The sequence below is a fragment of the Alexandromys fortis genome, unplaced genomic scaffold (assembly GCF_014885135.2).
Source record: "Alexandromys fortis isolate MF-2015 unplaced genomic scaffold, M_Fortis_MF-2015_v1.1 scaffold_6, whole genome shotgun sequence".
NCBI classification, from domain to species: domain Eukaryota; kingdom Metazoa; phylum Chordata; class Mammalia; order Rodentia; family Cricetidae; genus Alexandromys; species Alexandromys fortis.
In genome coordinates this window covers 24,871,905-24,892,722 of record NW_026067902.1, presented here as the reverse complement: position 1 = coordinate 24,892,722, position 20,818 = coordinate 24,871,905, and the positions used below count along the sequence as shown (strand labels likewise).

General features: G+C 41.5%; 2 protein-coding genes across 4 annotated transcripts in view; both read right to left on the bottom strand.

Annotated features, from left to right (window-relative positions):
• Scg5 (secretogranin V) overlaps window positions 1-680 on the bottom strand; it is a 46,373-nt gene extending 45,693 nt beyond the window's left edge. For 2 of the 3 annotated variants that reach the window (XM_050132715.1, XM_050132727.1), the window contains exon 1: window positions 545-658. The gene's annotated coding sequence lies outside the window, so the exon portion shown is untranslated. Of the gene's footprint in view, window positions 1-544 lie in introns of all 3 variants that reach the window. The other variant, XM_050132720.1, reaches the window with a different exon arrangement.
• A 4,294-nt stretch (window positions 681-4,974) lies between these two features.
• Window positions 4,975-20,618, bottom strand: Arhgap11a (Rho GTPase activating protein 11A). Its single transcript, XM_050132681.1, has 12 exons — window positions 19,843-20,618; window positions 17,278-17,348; window positions 15,287-15,383; window positions 14,748-15,001; window positions 13,855-14,018; window positions 13,174-13,320; window positions 11,988-12,062; window positions 10,972-11,139; window positions 10,319-10,445; window positions 9,767-9,872; window positions 7,646-7,784; window positions 4,975-7,343 (listed from the first exon to the last, which is right to left on the bottom strand). Exons 1-12 carry the CDS (start codon window positions 19,969-19,971, stop codon window positions 5,812-5,814), a joined length of 3,009 nt encoding a protein of 1,002 aa, XP_049988638.1. The 5' UTR covers window positions 19,972-20,618; the 3' UTR covers window positions 4,975-5,811.
• Window positions 20,619-20,818: the final 200 nt, after the last annotated feature.

Genomic DNA, 20,818 nt, shown 5'->3' with positions numbered 1-20,818 from the left:
GGCTGGGAATATGTGTGGGTTGTCAACCTGTTCTACATGTTGGTGTCCACGGATATGCCTGCAGAGCAAGGAAACAATATTTACACAGCGTCTCTGGAAGCTGCTTGTTTCGAATTGCAGCAGCCAGATAAAGCCTTTTGAGCATTCGCAGTGGCAGGGATTGAAACAGTGGGGAACAAGCCAAGCACGTTTCCTAAAACTGAAATATTCATTTCATTTAATGTCGTTATTCCCGCAGCTAAAGGCCTTTCCTAGCCTTGCTCCTCAAAGAGCGGAGGACCGCTGTTTTCACCGCACAATCTGGTTGTGATGTAAGGGCCGGATGCAGGCACCGGGCTCCATTATCTCCATCTTTTCCCATGAACTCCGAATGAAGGATGTTTTCTTTAGTGGTCAGCCAACTGATGAACTACCCAATCGCCGCTCTCGGAACGCTTCCCCGCCCCCCCCCCTTATTTATAGCCAACCTCTATAATCCCCGCACCCATCCTTTGTCTGACCCCAGCTCCAAGTTCAAGGATTTCTGGAGGGCATCCTCCCCTACCTTATGAACCCAAGTACTCCCGTGTTCGGCCGGATGTCTAGCCTGGCCGGTTCACTGCGGAACTCACCCAAGCGCCTCAGGAGAGCTTGTTGCGCTCTGGCCCAAAGCAGAGAGCTGACGAGCTGGATAGCTCCTGCGTCACCTCCCTCAGCATCCTAGCTCCACCCAGTCCCCGCCCCCAGCAGGTGGACGAGGCCTTCCCAGAGTTCCTGAAAGGCTCTACAGACGCTTGCATCTCAGGCCCGGAGCGATTCCAACCCAGGCGTTCTGCGTGCCTCTGACAGAGATTTCTCGAATGCCCATTTCTGCATCAAACCCTACGAGCGTCATTTACTCCCTTTACCAGTCTCAAGCAGTCACCTAGCTGCAGACCACCACTAGGTAGCACACCTTAATTTTGCCATCTTCTAGATTTTTAAATCAGCATGCAAACAGGCTTCCTGTTGGCATTTTCATACACCTCTTTTCTGGTATCTTGTTCTTATCCCCTCACTTTAACTTTGCTCTTTCATAGTCCAATCTAGGTTCCTGACCTCATTCACGCAGGCAGGGAGAAAACTTAAAAGACCCAGCTATGAGAGCGTGGTGCGTTGTCCTGAATGTGGCAATGGCAGAATCCAGGTCCTAAGGCGTTCTGGTGACAGTGAGGCCTCTACTGCACCTTTCTTTAACCGCCCCCTCCCGGCAGGGGACCTGGAGGTTCTGAGAGCTCTAAGCATTGCTTCTAAAGTGCGCAGAGATAAACCGTATTTCCAAAACATGCAGAACTTGCCCAAGCAGACCTGGTGCCAGTGATGGGACCCAGGGTCTGATGGGATTCCTAACTCTGAAAGAAACCGAGTAGACGCCACAAGGCCCAGCAAACTACTAGGAATAAGTACTCTAGGGAAACTTCTGGAAAAGTAAGTTCCCTGCCGAGGAGAGAATTCAGCTCCTACTGCAGCTAGAAGCATCAAATCCATTAGCATTTTAATGCAATGAGTGGAGGCTGGGAGACTCGAGTCTGCTTTCTGAGTAAAGTCAGGCATCCTTCCCTGAATGCTTTTTTCAGTCAACCTGACAAATAGTCTGCTGCCTGCAGGCTCAACGCTTATGATGGCATACAGGATTTATTACTAACAAGTACTGTCAATTCTCAAGTTTCCCTCAACATTTTTCAGTTATATTCAATTGAAGACTGGAAAAATTACTGTGCGTTGCTGGCCGTGTAGTTGCCCGGAACATACCTAGAGTGTCTATGCTTCACACTGCACTGTAATTTAGAGATAGGGTCTGTAAGCCTTTATTCTGATGACAAAATGCTGAGGTAAAGGAAAATTATTCCTCTTGGCACATAGCTTTGACATGACCATTGGCTCTCCTGGTTTATGAACACCCAGTGAGTCAGGACACCATGGTGGGAGCACACGGAGTCAGGACAGCAGGACACATGCTCAAAAGCACACCCCTAAGGACCTACTTCCTCCTAAAGGTTCTACAACCCCAAAACAGCGCCACTGGTCAGGGGCCACGCTTTCAGCAAGGGCCTGTGGGTTTATTTCACATTCAAACTTGAAGACGAGTCTCGCCAAGGCCGGTCTCAAGTGATCTTCACTTACCTCAGCCCCCAGAGCAGCTGTGATTACAGACACATGCTAGTACACTTGACTAAAACTGCTATTTTTAAAATTAAACATGAATCATATATATCCTATACCTGATGATTCTCAAAATCATGGATTAAGTTCTCAAGGTCCAAATCAGGAGCAGATGGAGAGAGAGCACGAGCAAGGAACTCAGGACTGAGAGGGGTGCACCCACACACTGAGACAATGGGGATGTTCTATCGGGAACTCACCAAGGCCAGCTGGCCTGGGTCTGAAAAAGCCAAGGTCAATGACAAGGGGTTTTGACCCTACTTCATGTTCTGGCTTGGTGGGAGCCTAGCCAGTTTGAATGTTCANTTTTTTTTAGTTTTTCGAGACAGGGTTTCTCTGTAGCTTTGGAGCCTGTCCTGGCACTAGCTCTTGTAGACCAGGCTGGCCTCAAACTCCCAGAGATCCGCCTGCCTCTGCCTCCCAAGTGCTGAGATTAAAGGCGTGCGCCACCACCGCCCGGGCATAAGGCATTTTCTTAATTATTGATAGATGTGGGAAGACCCAGCACATTGTGGGTACTCCTAGGAAGGTTGTGGGGTTCTTTAAGAAAATAAGTTGAGCAAGCCATTAGGATCAAGCCAATAAACAGCATTTCTTCATGACTTCTGGATCAGTTCCTGTCTCCAGGTTCCCACCATATCTTAGTTCCCACCTTGGATTCCCTGAATGAATTATATTAAAAATGTATAAGCCAGACCTCTGGGAGTTTGAGGTACACTCAGGGCTATGCAGAGAGACCCTGTCTCAAAAAAAAAAAAAAAGAAAGAAAGAAAGAAGGAAGTGTTGACAGAGGTTTCTGTCCTGCCCAATCCCATGGCCATTTAGCCCCAAATAAACACACAGAGGTCTAATTAACTATAAACTGCTTGGCTATTAGCTCAAACTTCTTACTAACTCTTACAGCCTACAATAACCCATAATTCTTGTCTGTGTTAGCCACATGGCTTGGTACCTTTTATCAGTGAAGGATTCTCATCTTGACTCCTCTGTATCTGGGTGACACCTGCAAACTAAGTCTTTCCTCTGCCCATAATTTCTCATTGCCCTGCCTATACTTCTTACCTGGCTACTGGCCAATCAGTGTTTTATTAAAGCAATACAATTGACAAATCTTTACAAGGTACAAGACCATTGTCTCACAGCAAGGAAGGAGGGAAAAAAAAGGAAAAAGAAAAGGATGTTTAATCCAAATAAACTCTTCTCAGGTTGCTGTTGGTTATGGTGTTTAATCACAGCAATAGAAACCAAAACAAAGATATCTACATTTTAATATATTTAAAAACACAAGCTTTATCATCCCAAGATGTTAAGTATACTACTTTATATGTAGCTGTAACTTAAAACTTAAATGTTTTCATGAAACAAAATGTCTTACTTTTAGATAGCCAATGCTATGCAGCAAATTCTAGTTTATATTACATTGTTTAAATCTTGCTGTTTAACTACATAGCTATATCATAGTTCAAAGTGCTATTGAATAAGAAATAATTCCTTTAAAAATTACTAAAACTTTTAAAATAATATAATATAATTCAAATGGATCAGCCAGTTTGGATGTTCACCTTCCTAGACATGGACGGAGGGGGAGGACCTTGGACTTTCCACAAGGCAGGGAACCCTGACTGTTCTTTGGACTGGAGAGAGAGGGGGAGAGGAGTGGGGGATGGGGAGAGGAGTGGGGGGAGGGGGAGGGGAATGGGAGGCTGGGAGGAGGCGGAAACTTTTTTTTTCCTATTCTCAATTAAAAAAAAATATTTAATAAAAAAACACACACACAAAAAAACACACACACAAAAAAAAAAACAAAGTCCATATGCAGGTATTGGAAATTATGTAGATACTTGCTTAAATAAATACCTTGCAGTTTAAAAAAAAAATACAAAGATGAGGCCATATTTTCAAGCTTTCTTGACTCCCAAATATAAAATGATCTGGAATCTTAAGTGTTGAGGATTTTGTAGATTTTCTTTTTTTTTAAATCAAGACAAGAACTCCATCTCTCGAGTGCTGGCCTCATGGGTACACTCCACTATGCCCTGCTCAGGTACTAAAGACACTGCAACGTCATAGAGGGATTCTTAGTACATGCTGAGAGTTTAGTTCAAAATATTTCAAATTTTGAAGCATTTTAGCTTTCTCTTTTACGGATGCTCAACCAGTAAAGTCTATGTAAATATTCCAAAATCTGGGCTATTTCTCTTCTAAGCAATTTTAGGTAAGGGATCCACAACCTATTCCAGTCTGACCTAAAATGCCTGGCTAGTCTGTTTTGATCAGATAAATATGAAGTTTAGGGTTTAGTTTTTATGTAAACCATATACTAGCACTGGGGAAGGATTCCTAAGAAACACAGGAACGTAGAACTGAAAAAGAAGTCTTGGGGCAGAAGAGACGCTCTATGGTAAGAGCATTTATTGCTCTTGGTGTGGTTCTCAGCCCTACAGAGAGGACCCAGGTTCAGTTTCCAGAACTACACAACAGTTCACAACCATCCAGGGTATCCAACCCCCTCTCATCTCAGAGAACAGGCACACAAGTGTTATACTTACATGGGTTTACATACATAGATGCAGCCAAAATACTCACATACATAAAATAAATCTAAAGAATAGCCACATATCTTCAAGTAATCCCAGCAAACTTAAGGACTTAACTGAAGTTCCTCCTTCACACACACACACACACACACACACACACACACACACACACACACACGTGTATAATGCTTTGCATTTAAAATACAACACTCTGAGGCAAGACATTTTCCAGAAGTTATTTTTAATGTGTATGCTAAATAAATAACATTTAAACACAAGGTAAGACTATCAGATATTTATCTAAGTAAAATGTACAGAGGTACATTAACAAATCAAATTCTAAAATCAACCATCTTCATAGGAAAAAAAAACCTTGATTAAAACTTTCAAGCTTAATTATTCCTCCTTAAAAATTTTATTTTCATATTGGATAAAACAGATCAAAATTACCTTCAAAAATGAAATATGCTCAAAATTACTCAATTACTTCAGCATCATAATGTATGAATGCAGCTATCATCATTCTGATTTAACCACTGTCCTTAATTCAAAATTCAAGCGAAACTTTGTATACACCTTCACGAGACACTAATCAAATTCCTCTGCCCTGAACAGGAATAAGTGTTAGCGTACTGCCGAGGCAAATCAAATTCTAGGATTCAGGTCAGGACAACAAACATGAATATAATTCAAGACACAAGATTTGCAGGGCTAACCCATTCCCTTAACATAGTAGATTTGAAATGGACAATGTCCTTACTTGGAGGAATAACCAAAAACAGGCACAACTTCCTATCAGACATGCAAAACAAAAATTATGTCCCTTTTAAATAAATCTAGCCAACAATTCCTTTAAGAGTTAATTATAACCTTTGCTTCAAGAAATCACAATAAAGTTAAAATCTTCAGTAATAAAGAAAAACAAAGTAGCCTTAGGTGCAAGTACGGAAATACACACTACTGCGGCAGCAAGGCTGCTTCAGAGCAAAGCTGCTTACCCAGCATCCACAGCTACACACTGGCACACAACTACCCTGCAGAGCATCCCACCAACTGCTAACCTTATTTACAGGGATGACAAGTACTGCATCCGTTACAAGTCTATGGGCTTACTCATTGGCAGTAGGTGAGTCTTTCCAATAGGATTTTTGGGAGAACCTTTGTACCAGACTCTTTCTTTTTCTGATGGCTTCCTAAGAACTCTGTTTTTTATTCCAGCCGTATTATTTACAAATTTTGATCTATCATGATTAGTGAGATCATCCAAGGGAAACTTAATTTGGCCACCAGATTTGCTCTCTTGTTTACAGAGTCTAGTAGTTCCAAGAGAAGCATGGCCAGGATCTGGATGTCTCTTAATTTTTGAGAAACATTTAGAAGCTAATTCAACGCTTGATTTTGAAATTGCATCATTTGACTCATCACATGACATAGTCGTCTGTGCTTCGGGACCTAATTTAGTAGAGGAACCAGAGGAGTACTTTGAGGAACTTTCTACACAAGAGGGAAGAGCACCATCACAGCTCACTGACTTTACCAGAGGGGAAGCTGCATCGCCAAGGACTGCCAACTTCTGCCTCACAGGTTGCCTGCCATACTCCAACAAAGAATTAATTCTTCTGACAGACTGGCGTACAGGAGTACGCTGGAATTTCAGAGGTGACTTCACTTTTGCTCTGTCTGGTTCATTTAGAGAAAGTTTATTAAACCATTGGATGTGATCTTCTGAAACCTTTCCCTGCTCCGTCATTTGCAAAGCTCCAGGAACAGCAGTGTCGCATTTTCTCACCAGGGATCGCTGCCTAGCAAGCCTCTGGGGCTGAGGCTTTGAAAGGACAATCACAGGGCAGGTACTCTGCTCTAAAGAGGAGTGAGCCTCATCTTCCCCAGCAGCGCCACCCGCCTCAGAGACCTCCTCCGTGGCCACAGTCTCATTCCCAGCTGACTGAGTATCTAGTTGGTTCCTTGGGGACTGTGGTTCCTTTGTTTGCTCCTCACTGGGGAGTTCTTGCTGGATGACGTCAGCTTTTGGTACTTCCGAATGGATGTCTTCTTCATGCTCCCCCTTCATCTGAGTCGAGTGAGATCCTATGCTTGCTTCTCTACCAGGTTGTGGACTTTGATACGAAGAGAACTCTCCTTCTGGAAGGCAGCGTTCGCCTTCCCCAGGGTGGCGCCCGTCGTCTCCCTTTGCGCCCCTCACAGTCTCATCGCTGGCCTTACTTTCCCCCCCCTTGTCAGTTATTGATGACTGCCCCTGATTTATCAGTGTATGAAGATCACTCCCAGACTCGGAAAAGGCTTTCTGAATCTTCAGCAAGGTCTCTGAGGTCAGGTTACTTTCATCCCCACTAAGGGAACTCCCCAGCACACTGCGGTTAGTTTGGCTGTGGAAGGGGGAAGGTCTGAGCTCACATGACACAACTGGTGAGCTTTCAATAGTAATATCTGGCTCCAAAGAAAATTTCTTCACCTCAGGGTTTCTCATTATTGGAGAAGATCCATCTACACCCATGTCTTGAAAGCTTGAATTACTGGGTTCTGTCCAAGACATCCTGTAATCTGCTCCATCCAGTCCATCTGGAGTCAACAAGTGTTCCTCAGATTTACTCATCTTTTCTGCATCTGAAATAAACCAGTTGATGCTTTTAATACTTTACATCTTACCTAGTTTTGAAATATAATCCAAACATATGACAAGTAAAGGTACTGAGCATTAATTCCAAAACATTAAGGATGTTATAATTTAATAAAGGAATGGCATTCACAAGCACACGCCAGTTGTTGACAGAAACCACACTGCCACGTCAAATATTTTCACCATTCAAATGAGAACTTTAAACTTCTACGACAAAGTAATATATTCTATCTTAAAGAAACTGATACTAAAATTTTGGATAAAATTCTACAGTATTGTGTAACTGTACCTTTCTTTAGCAATCTTTCATCAATATCTGGGCTAAAAAGCAGACCCGTTTTTACAGATTCAATCCTATTTTTTCGACTTTGTTGATTTGCTAGTCGTCGACCAACATTTTCATATCTATTGATGGCGGAACATCCATTCTGTACAGAAAAGAAAATTTGAAAATGGTTTAGTTAAGCAAATCCGGTTAATCAAAAATATTAAGACCAATTAAGTATTTCAGTAACCAACTTTAAAAGTCTTATAACAGAAGGATAAATTTGTTAGAAGCACAATATTCTTGCCTGCTAGTGAAATGTGTAAACATCAGGTGATATTTTGTGAAATAAAATAAAAACAGCATAACATATTCATTATTACAAAAGCATAAATTCTTGTATTGTTTCTGTGCCAGCGTCTGTTGACAAACTGTGGGGAAGCAGGGGGTCGAGTGATAAAAATTTTGCCCTAATAGTATTTACATTCGAAGGTGAAATTTAGATCGAAACAGTAGATTAAAACAGATCAACATAATACAAGGTCAAAAGTGGTATGGAGAAGGGCAGAGGAGGTGAGAAAGGGGAGGAGGTCATTGCTGGTGAGAGTGGGAGCACAATTTCACACAGGATGATAAGAAGATAAGGAGCAGGTCAAGGAAAGACTTGTGTGCAACAGCGTTTCAGGGTCAGTTACCAGTGCGGCCTCTCCAGCCAGAGCGAGGCAGGGAGAAAGCAGTGAGGAGGCGGAGTGCCAGGAACAGAGCTCAGATAACGTGGGGCATTGCCGCCCAGTGTAGGAGGCTGCTCTTTCACTCAGAATAAGAAGTGTCACTGCAGGGTTTAGGGCAGAAGAGCAATTTGACAACTTGCTTTTTTAAAAGGCTATTTCTTGGGGGCAAGTATTGCAGAAAGGGGAGAAGCAGGCAGTTAGCCAGAAAAGAAAATCTAGAGGCAGCTTAGAGCAGAAATGAAGCAGGCTTCTCTAACAGACAGGATGTGGCACATGAGAACACGGGTGAGGACCCAAGAACGCGCACAGCGTAGGTTACTGGAAGAGCAAGCTGTATAACTGCAGTGGGTGGCAGCGGGGAAAGGGCTTGGTTGTGGGAGAGCTGCAGCAAGCAGCAGTGTGTACAACAGGTTTTGCCTAAACAGACATCCAAGGAAGAAATAAGCAGAAATCCAAGCTCAGTGCTCCAATACATGTTTAGCACAATAAAAGACAAACACTTCCCAAATTCAAACCAAACCTGCAAACGAAGACACAGCTTGTTTAGAAGAGTACTGTGATCCAGGGAATTTAATGTGAATGTCTTAGAAAAACAGTGATGCATATTATTACAAAGGAATTTCAAAAGTAATAGGAAAGTAAGCAAAAGAGGAGCAAAGGAGTCTGGAGTCAAATGCTGCCCACAGGAGGAGAGTAGGCCTATTAATTGACAATTCTTGACTGCTTGATTGAAAATAGTGGGTTTTTGTTTGTTTGGTTTTTTGTTTTGTTTTGTTTTGTTTTTTGAGACAGGGTCTCACTATGTATCCCTGACTGACCCAAAATTCACTCTATAGACCAGGCCTTGAACTCACAGAGCTCCACCTGCCTCTGCCTCCTAATCTAGGATTTAAGGTGTGCACCCCACACCCTGATGGGAGCAGTTTTAGGGAAGCTCTGAGATAAAAATGTTGATAAAGAACAGTTGTGCACGGTTCTTTAATCTGGAGGAAGGTAAACATGAGAGAGTACTTTAAGTCTACAATTTCATGTTATTATGGTATGTGTTATGCTAACTGATTAATAAAGCCATAACCACTATGATTTTCTTAATTGTGAGCCCGAATGATGGCATTTCCAGAGATTATTACAAGAGGGCTCTGGCCCAGCGAATGAATGAATCCATTAATGATTCACAATCTGACAGCATTACTGGGAAAGATGGGAGCTGGAGAGAAGGGGACCTGCAGAGACCTGGACTGCACCCCAGGCCCTTTCTGATTCCTTGTGCCTGTTTTCTAGCTGACGTGACGTGGAGGGCTCTACTTGCCCCATCCTCCCCACCAGGATGAACAGACACTTCTACAAGCACCGACCGAAGGAATTTCTCCTTGTGCAGCCTGCTGGGTATTCTGTCACAAAACAAGATACTTACTGAATCTCTGTTTTTCCCCAGGCTAAATTTCAGACGAAGAGATCTTCGGACCTTTTCTTTATGACTGACCTTAGGAGAGAAGCAGCCTGCTTTTCCTGATTCTACCCTGAAGAGTGCAATTTAAAATGTCAGTTGCTAACATAAATATCAGAAATTCTTGCAAGATGAAAATCTAAGTCCAAAGAAATCTCACTGTTAGTAACTAAATGACACTTTCAGATGACTTAAGCTTGAACACACTATGTATAAGAGCGTATCTGCACATGAGAATGGTTTATCACCCTTACTCTTATAAACCAAGGTCGCTAAAACAGACTACTTGTATAACTAACAAAATCTAAAATTAAACAATAAACACAGACCATGATTTTTATCAAGGACAATGAATTCAATTTAGTACTTTTTTCTTCTTTCCGATAGTATATGAAGGGCCTATAGTAAGAACATAAAGACTGAAAGGATTTATAAATATGATTAAACTCTACTTTTGGTAGCATGACAAGGCACACACCACTAGCATCCAGCGAAAAGACAATGTCTTGGAGAGACTACCTGTAAACCTTTTTGCTTGCAATCCTTTTACTTCGCCTTAGGTCTGTACTGATCAAGTGGTTTCCACTCATGGTGATAGGTGAGAGTGAACTCTGAGAAGACCCTTCCGGGCTTGTATCAAAGTGAACTATAAAAGGAAGACAGGCAATGTAATGTGTCACACATACTTTCTTTTCAAAGTATAATACCGCAGCAAGTAGATTTAAGTCTAATTTCTGCCACTCAAGCCACAACAAGAAACACAATTTCTGGTTAGAGGTTTCAGTTGTTATTAATTGACCAAAAGGTTTTTGTAAATTTACTTGAATACTACTAAGGACTTGGAGAAACTTCTGGCTTTAGTTCATTTGACATAACACTTGGATTCAAAGGAAACAGGACCCAGCATGCCCAGTCACACAAAACCTGAGCGCCCGTGCCGTCCACAGACACCAAAGTGCTCCGCTATTTACCATAAAACAAAATCATTTCATTTTTATTAAATTAGTGGGGTTTTAAAAAAAGAGTAGATCTTATAAAATACAGAAATTTGGAAAAATGTAACTTTTGGCTCTTGTGGATGGTATTAGTCTAAGTAGTTATTTACTGAGAACAGGTCCTCATGTTAACATACAACCCAATGATAACCCAATGATAAAGATTCTCTTAGCTACCTGACACTGGAGTAGAATTGCTGCTGAAGAGGTGACTTGGCAGCAGCTCAAAGTTCAAGTTGTGTCTGATTGACTTCCTTTTCTTACTTGAGAAGGCATGCGAAGACTCTCCAGGCAGCTTGCGCTTAACACTTGGTGTAAGAACCAATGGTGATACAGAGGCCCGGGCTGAAAACCACACAGAAACGACTTCTCCATACAGATGGTAACATACAAAGGCTTTAATTTCTTATAAGTGCTATTACTTAGAAGTTAACAAAAAAATGTGAGATCCATTTCCATGATCCAATATTACTTGACTAAATTAACATTCTGTAATTATTTAAAATAAAAATAGCAAAGTTACAAAGAGTTACAAAGTTACAAAGATTCTTTCTTCCTTTATTGTTTGAGATGGAGTTTTATGTAGCCCAGACAGAACTTGAACATGAGATTCTTCTGCCTTGCTCTCCAAAGTGCTGGGGTTTGGAACAGAAGCAAGCATATTGGGCTTAGCAGGCTCTTACAAAGCAGTAGTGGTAACTTAAACTAAATAGAGCAGTGGGCAGATATAGTACAGAGGAGAGAATATCAATGCAGGGAAGAAAACTATAGTCAAGACAAAGAGATAACTAACTCTGCTATTTGTTTCTCATAAGTGAGCATTAAATCATTTCACTGAAAAACAAAACACCATGTTCTCTATATTTGCCGAATACATTTGCCAGCAAGCAAATACAAAAGGTGTAATTTTCTTATTCTGACACAAAGTGAAATTGAGCCATTTTTAAATGTTCTAAGTTATAAGCAATTGAAAATCATAATTAGAATTATTTTAAAAATGACAACAGATAAATCATAACCTTAGAGTTTTGAGTTTGTCACATTCAATGTAACTAGTAATATAACTATACACAGTACAAATACTTTTAAGGAAATTAGCACTGAGATTTGATTATTAAATTAAGCAATTATAAATGTTTTTACATGGCACTAAAATCATTTTCATTTAATATGTTTATATAAAAAATACCTACCAGTTCTATCTTGCTGAGGTGTAATAGAGGGTGTTCTGCTAGACTTAAGTTTATTTAGGGCTCCATTAACAAAATCTGAAATGCAAGGCATATATAGTCACATAAGCAATTAATGTAAAATAATCAGCCTTAGGCCAATAGAAAAGATAACCCAGGTCTTAAGAAATATTTACATTTGTGGCAGGAAGTTTTATAGATAGAACTGTGTTCTAGAAGTCAAAAGAAGAAAGCAAGCAATCTACCCTACAGATCTCAGAACCCAACTCTCATGTACAGACTGGCCTCTACAACTGCGATTTCTAAGCTATTCAGTTTGCGTCCTTTGAAACTGTGTTTTGCTGAAACACAGCTGCCCTATGAAAATAACATGGAAGTAATAAAATGAACCTACAAATACAGCTAACAGGGAAGGGGCAGCCTCCAGTCAGCACCTAGGGCAGGTAAGAAAAAAATCCACAAATGTGACCACGGACAGACTTTTCTATCTGAGGTCTAAATAAGCTTTCTGATGGTAACACAACTAAGTTCTTCAAAGATCTGATACCTATATTGTTGCCATAACCTCTTACCATTCTCTCCACCTCCTGTGACAGTTCTTCAAATGAGATAAATTTACAACATACTTCAATCATGTCATACCTCTAGTTATAACCCTTCAACATTTAGCCAACCAGGTCCCGGTCCCAGTCTGTCTTTGGCCTGGCTTCTAGTTCCACATCATACCATCAAATATACACAGAGCACACCAATCTGCAGTTAGGATAGACTTGTATCTATTCTACATTTCTCAACTAATACAGAATCTAAGTTTTCTGCTCTTTCACTCAATTTCTCTGTATTCTACCCATCCTTCAAGACCCATATTGAGGGCTGAGGATGTAGTTCAGAGGATTAGCACTTGCCTAACCTGTTTGAGACCCTAGTTTCAATTCTCACAATAAAAATAAATAAATAAGGCTTAGTTTGACCTTCTCTGTGATAAAACCGTGGTGATAACAGTCCAGGTAATCTTCTGTTAAAGATTTAGCACTTAATATCAGATTGCATTATCACTTGAACTTCTAATATGCCCATGCTTTATTTCTCCAACTAGGCATCCAAAAGACACATACCACAGCTGACAATGACGTTGGTATTTTAGATATAGTCTCAGTACCACCCTAAAATGAGACATAACATCGATTACCTCCAACACTTTGTCTTCTTTTTCTCTTACATTCACCAGGAGTTTCATATTCTCCTTCTTCAAAGGCTTCCAGGGATGGGGTAGTACAGAGACCATCAATACCTAACATGGCTGGTATCTTTTCCAGGATAAAATCTGGCACACGTCCTAAATCAAAATGTTCATAATATAATTATTCCTTTCTTCCTTCTCCATCCCAAAGTAATAATATAGTCCCTTTCTAACAGTTGCCTTCAGCTAGAAGCCAGGATCACCCTCAATGATATAAATCCTACTACTTTGTTGAGAGAGAGCCCACTAGTTTGTTCTTCCCGACCACTTGGCTAGCTTAACCCCCGAATAATCACACAGAAACTGTATTCATTTAAACACTGCCTGGCCCATTAGTTCTAGCCTCTTATTGGCTAATTCTTATATCTTGATTCAACCCATTTCTATTAAATCTGTGTATCACCACGTGACTATTGCTTACCTGCAAGACTCTAACCTATGTCCATCTCAGGCAGGAGATTCATGGCGTCTGCCACTCTGCCCTTCTTCCCAGCATTCAGTTCTGTCTACTCCGCCTACCTAAGCTTTGCCCTATCAAAAGGCCAAGGCAGTTTCTTTATTCAACCAATGAAAGCAACACAGACAGAAGGACCTCCTACACCACTACTTGACAATGAAACTACCTCTTACCAATATCCGATGCACAATCAATGAGTGTCTGCACTACTGCTGCCTGCAAGCGTAGCTTTTTCTCTGTGTTAGCAGACATTTTCTCATGGCCTTCACTTGTCTGAAGAAGATTCGGTGCAAATATCACTGCAAGATTGCTGCTATCCATTTTATTCTCACTTGCCCTAATGATGAAAGGCTTTATTAAATGGTGGAAAAGGTAGAACTACAGGAAGTTAAAATAACAAATTGAGGACATTTACTTCACCTGTTACCTATAAGTAAAACAGCACTCATCTATCCACCCACCTAAGTGGCCTAAAGAAGGAAGAACAAAGGAAAGACAGGAGCACTAAGATTATCACTTAAATAAAGAGTCTGTCTACTATGCGGAAGGCCTGCCTGAGTTACAACCTTAGCACCACAAATAAAAGAACAGAAGAACCCAAAATATACAGTCTCATAGATTTAAATATAAGTGATACTAACCAATTCACACTTTGTCCTTTCACACAGATTAAGTTTGTTTATCTGCGTTTTAGAGCCACATATAGAAAATGAAGCATTAGAAGGCAACTTCAATTATACACAAAACAAGTAGGTTCACTGACAGTAGGAAGATGAAAATGAAGAAACACAAGACAAATGCTTTAAAAACAAAACAACCAGAATCCATCCAGTGGACAATGAGTCTTGTAAATACCAATAAACCCTCAAGGCAACCCTAATCAAGACTCTAATGACCCAAAGTATTAAATCAGTTGGTATACTATTTCTTAAATTACACAGGGCATATTTCCTATAGTAAATACTCATTAAATTTTTTTTCATTCCAAATTAAATTCATTAACTACTAGGAACATCTTTAGGTAGCTGAGAAATTAAATTCATTAAGGCTTTTAGTTATCACTTACCTAAGAGAAACCTTCTTAAGAAAGTTAAAGAAGTATCTTAATATATCAACTGTAGGATCTGCCACCAGACATGACAACAACAATGTGGCTTTATTCTTTTCCTCCGCCCCTAACTGTTGTGCTTTGAACAGTGCTTCATGAAGATCAGTCGGTAGGACAGGCTCTGGCAGCTCCCTGAAGAACTGCTTAAGCAGACCTGCGACATCACAGGGAAGTGCAGAAGACAGGCAGGCTTCACCATGGTCCAGTTTACTCTGCAAAGACACAGGAATCTTGAGCACTCTAGAAACTTAAGAGTATATTAAATACTGTAGTGGTCATCATATCTAATTAAAAGGGTTCTCCTAACTCTTGTTTAAAATACTAGTCCTTTCTAAAAGGCTAAAAGTAATAAAGCTGGGTTTTCTTATTGTACAATATTTTATAAGAATGAAGAGCACAAATTTGAAAGCATGCTAAATTTTGAGAAAAATATTTCAACTATAAAAATCAAGTCAGAAACAGTACTAATGAAAAAGTATAGTTCAAAATATGCTTACCTTTAGTGCCTTCAGACGAATAACAGACCCTGACTTCCTAAACAGCCCTTCTGTATGAATATGCTCTTCTAAAGATGTGCATGCATCAACAAGAAAGCTGAAAGAGAAATCATGTTCTTTCAAGGGTCTCGACACACAATACCTTCATTCTATTGCCAAAATACATAAGCAGGCAGGCATTATGCCTTTTCAGCTCCAATGTCAAAAATCCACTTGATCTTGTAACAAAATGTTTACTTGTTCTCCTTGCTACCTAACTTTTCCTCTAAGGTCCTATAGCTTCACACAGGGCAACCTCAACATGTGCCATATCCAGCAAGGCTCCCGGGAAAGAACTGACAAGGGTGGCAAAAGAATGAAGAGGACAGTTACAACGAGCTGGGGTCAGGTGGACTAGCCCCTCCTCAAGCTCAGTGTTTGCTAAACAGACTTGAACAGGGAGGTGAGGGTATTGCACACTGCTGAACAAGCAGGCGCAGGGCTAGTACATACAGAAAATCAAAGAAGCAGGGTTTACGGTATACAGCTGATCAAGGAGACAAGTCTAGCTAATCTTCATAGGGTAGTCTTCATTCCAGGTAGGGTGAAGGGCTATGGAGACCATTTCCGAACTCACTGTCAACACCTGTCCTCAGTCCCCCAAAGAAGGCTTTGTCATCTTTTCTGAGCCTCACCCTAAGAAAGGCTTTTCCAGTCCTCCATGGGGTCCTTGACATGACTATGGCCATGTGGGCAGCACATACTCAATAGGAATTCACACACTGGATTTTCTGTTCGACACAAATGTCTACACATAGGAAGTCTACATTCTTTTCTGCCTCTCTTCATAACACAACATAACCTGCCTTGTTTATCACATCCCCATCTTTCCCTAGCCCTCAATTGGACACATTCATGCTCACTACTTCAAACAGCTTCCACCAAGGACACCAATAACCTTTGTCTCACCAATCAACTGTCAATCCATTGTCTCCTCATATTGCTTAACTCATCGACACATCTGACGGCTCGTCTGTTCTAAAATGTCCTTTTCGCCACCCCTCTGGTTTTTTGCTATCTCCCTAAACTGTTCTTTCTCAGGCTTTTTATGTTCTTCCTCTTTTACTTGGTGTCTACATGTGTTCAAAGACGTTTATGAAGACAAAGTTTCATGTAGCCCAGACTGGTCTCACAGTTGCTATGTGGCCACGGTGACTTCCAGTCTCCACTGGCCAAGTGCTGGGATTCAAGTATTCACCAGCTACCTGCCTGGTCTTCTCTATCTGCTGTCTCTCCGTGGGTGGTGACCTGGCACAGCATGCACAGCTTTACATAGCTAATCCTACATCCCCCAAACAACATCAAGTTCTCTCAGTCTAACATTTTTTCCTTGGAAAAGTAGAATCCTCTGTCCTTATAATCATTCTTATATTAAGGGGTGAAGTTTTACCTATGAGCTGATCTCAACCAATGTTAACGTTAGATTCAACAGCTGGCATCAAAAATCTAGAAAGTATGCCAGCTACAAGCAGTGATAGAGCTGAGTGCCTGAATGTCAGCCCTAGAGCAGGGTAAATGACAGCTGCTTGTGCTTACTTACAGGGACTCCAGAGATAACAGCAAAGTCTCTGTCATTACTCCTGGATCTATGACTCTGAAACTGTTATAGCAGCAACTGCATGACGTGTGTGTGTGTGTGTGTGTGTGTGTGTGTGTGTGTGTGTGTGTGTGTGTGAGTGTGCCCCAGCACCCATACTGGAGTCAGAGACAATTCTGTAAAGCCAGGTTCTCTCCTTCCACCTCTATACATGGGTTTGGCACTACCTTATGGTCCTTTACCCACTAAATCATCTTATTAGCCCGATGTTTTTATTTTTTATAACAGATAAGGATCAGAAATGAAATAATGTGGTTTTAAGTAAATGTATACATCATCCAACTATTTTTGAAACCTTTGAAACTATTTTTAAGACCTGTTTGAAATATTCTCTTCATTTTTGAAGACTGCTTACCTTGGAATGTGTCCATATTCTGGAACAACTGAATGAGGCAATGAGTTAAAAGGAACTCCAAATATCTTACCCTAAAATGACAAACTCAGTTACTCAGCATAGTATTTATTAGGCATTAAATAAAATCTTTAACATTAGGCAAAGATCTTAGAAAATGAAAAATTTACTTCCTAAATGAAATAAAATGAAAACATTATCAGAAATGAACTCCAAGCTATCAATCAATGCAAAACAATTATTTGAAGTACATTTAATGTCCTACAAGACATTAAGCTAGATGTTTTAAGTAGAAAGACACCAAGATAAAACCACTGCCTTCAAATAACCTTGTTCATTCAGCCAGTCTTTGACCTTGTTATGGGAAACTGATACAATTAGTACTTAATTCTTAGACCAAATTTACTCCAAATATTAGCACCCTAATTCCTATACTCTACATTTCTTTAAAGACCTTGTTTATACTTTTCTCTAGTCATCTAACTCCCATAAAAGACTAGGTCAGGTGGTAAGTAAAACAGTAACTCCTAAATTCTTGTCACCTTTGAGTGCTTCTAAAATGTATCTGATGTGGGTATTTCTAGACCTTGTAACTTTTCCACACTGGACAGCAGAATGCAAACATTGAAGACAATTTCCAGTTAGCTACCTTGAGATCCACTTTTAAAGAATATACATTCAGTTTACAACACCAAAGATCCCAAAAGTACACTTGTGTTTTAGGCGTTTTTGTTTTTGTTTTGCCATTATCTTCCTACTTCTTCCTACACGACCACAAACTTCCTAAAAATGCGTCACTGAGTATGTGACTGAAAGTTAAGCCTGTGTAAGTCTGCCTTCTAAACATTAAATCAGTGCACCCCATCTCATATTGATTCAGCTCAGATGTACCTGCTCTCCACAACTGCTAAGTACTTCTGATTGAGATCACTCTGATTGAATAATTAATGATTCAACACAGTAATGAAATTTTACTAGTCCTGGTTCTACCACTTGGCTGGTTCTGACAAATATTCAAGCAAAAAAAGAAGACCCAATCGAGTACAGTTAGAACTTAGGTTCCACTGGCAAGACCGCCACTTTTCAAACCCTGGCTTTTCTAGTTTTCAGCTATTCATCATTATTGAGTCACTATAACATTCTCTGTCTCTTATTTCTGAACCTGAATCTTACGTCATCGTGTCGTAAAAAGAACTGTATCCCATCAGAATGTCATAGCATTCATAGCTGAATTTATACTGCACAACCGCTAATTAGAACATGGATAACTGTCATAGCTGAATAGGTGGCAGTTGACAGATACTGTGCAAGACCTACTTACAGAACTTAGCAGGAATCACCAATTTACAGAATAAGGAACTGAAGCTTAATGAGAATGAACAAGACCAGCAGCCCACATTCATAGTTAGCGGTAAAGTCGGGCCTGGCTCTAAAGGCAAGTGTCAGGATTTGTTAGTTGAGGAATGAAAGAAACAAAAGCAAATACCTATACTGAAGGTTATGGGAAGACAGTTTTACCAAACTAGTAACCACTGGGTGGGTGGGGGGGGGCACACCTTTAATCCCACACTCCCAGAGGCAGAGGCAGGTGAACCTGTGTGAGTTCAAGGCTAGCCTGGTCTACCAAGAGCTAGTTCCAGGACAGCTAGGACTGTTACACAGGGAAACCCTGTCTCAAAAAAAAAAAAAAAAAACAAAAACAAAAACAAAAAAAGTAACCACTGTCATTTTTAAGCACAGGTTATGTGGGTGTGGTGACATCTCTCTCTAAACACTAGGAAGGTGGAGGAGGTTCAGGAGCTCCCAGGCATCCTTAGCTAGTGAGTTCAAGGTCAATCTGAGCTACAAATACTCCTTATCAAACAACACAATTATGCAAATTAATTTTATTAGCTTTTGTGTTCAAATACTACAAAGAACTAATAAATTACCCACATACTTTTAAAATGATTTATGTTCAGTTCTTCACAATGGAAGTCTTGATTTCTCAATAAAAATTAAAATCTCACCCCAAATACTCACTACTAAATTTAAAAAAAGATAGAAAGAAAGAAAATGGCCCAGTGAGATGGTTTGATGAGTAGAGTAGTTGCTGCTAAGCCTAACACCTGAATTTGATCCCCAAGGGCCACATAACGTTAACAGGAGAGAACTAATTCGGACCCCCAGAAGCATGCCCGTGGCATGAGTGGGCTTGGGTACACAAAAAGTAATCGATGGGAGGGATCATGACTTTAGAAGTACGATCTCAGTGATATTATTAAACAAACAAATAAACCTTCAACTCATTCTCAATGCTTAATTTGCTTATCAAAAAACACAAAAACCGGGTTTGTTTCAGTCTAGCTAACTAGACTGATGTTGGCAGCTAACGCTCACACTGTTAAGGAGACCAGGAAGCGTGCAACAGCGAGAAAATAATGCAATTTTCAACGCCGAAAAGTCTCTGAAAAAAGAGAAAAACATAGACAAACGACCACACAAGGCTGAATTTGACACTTCTAACCACGTGTCTTTCCTGACCAACAGAACCGACGTGTGTCCCCATCCCTACAAGTTTCCACTTACCCTTATTTCCGTGACGGTAGTTTCCCTTCTCCTGCGATCACACTGCCCGCGGCCACCCTTGACCTTAATGCCGTAGACAGCCCGCAGCTGCTGCAGCAGGGCCAATCTGACCAACCTCCGATCCCACATCCCGAACACGTCTCCCACTCTCCGAGGCCGACTCCGGGTCCTGACTTTCGTTTGCCACCAAGTCTTCCAATTCCCAAACACCTTCAGGCTTGCGCCCTGCTCCGCTGCCCTTCCGCCACGTCTGGCACTCTTCCGGCCCCAGGCCCCGGCCACTTCCACGGCTTCCCTTCGACCCTCGATCCACGTCCACAGACCTTCTTCTCTCCGGACACACTTCACTCTCGTTTCACTTCCACCGACCTTCTCTCCTGGACCCTCGGCCCTGTCAGCCACTCACACAACCCTCCCTTCTCCCTCTGACCCTTCCGTTTCCTGAGACCGGCGCCTGCTGCGAGCTCCTCACGCTTCGGGACGCTGCCACTACTCCTCTCCCAAGCACGATGGCCTTGGTCGCTCAGATCGTCACCTCGTTCCTCCAGCCGGGCCAGCCGGCTGCTCGGGGGATCTCCCTACCCAGTCCCGGTCCCCGCCCGGGCTGGTCCCCGCCGTCACCCCGTGTCACACGCTGACCGTCCCCTAACCCATCAGCCTGCATGCGGCCCCCGCCTGCAAAAGCTCAGCGGCTCGGTGCAAATGCCTCCGCCCCACCTTCGCTGCACACATCGGGCCCGCGGCGACCGCACCTGGGCAGCTGCAGCCAGGCTCAAACGCCAGCGCCAAAGAGCGCTCCGCAGCTGATTGGCCCGCTCCTGTTTTCAAAATGAGGACCCCTCGGGGTGGCCAGAAGATGCCTGTCTGGAAGGTTCCTGCGCAACGTGCGTGGTGTGCAGGCTTAAAGAATGTGGAAAGAGAGTGGTTCCACATTCTCTTTGCCAGTTTCTTTGGAGGGAAATGGCTAAAGCGTGTC

Bases quoted from the DNA above. Each gene is read 5' to 3' on its own strand.
- Arhgap11a (XM_050132681.1), bottom strand. From the start codon at position 19,971: ATGTGGGATCGGAGGTTGGTCAGATTGGCCCTGCTGCAGCAGCTGCGG. The intron at 17,349-19,842 runs GTAAGTGGAAAC...TTGTCATTTTAG, and splicing joins CTACCGTCACGGAAATAAGG to GGTAAGATATTTGGAGTTCC. The intron at 7,344-7,645 runs GTACAGTTACAC...GGTTTATTTCAG, and splicing joins TGAAAGATTGCTAAAGAAAG to ATGCAGAAAAGATGAGTAAA.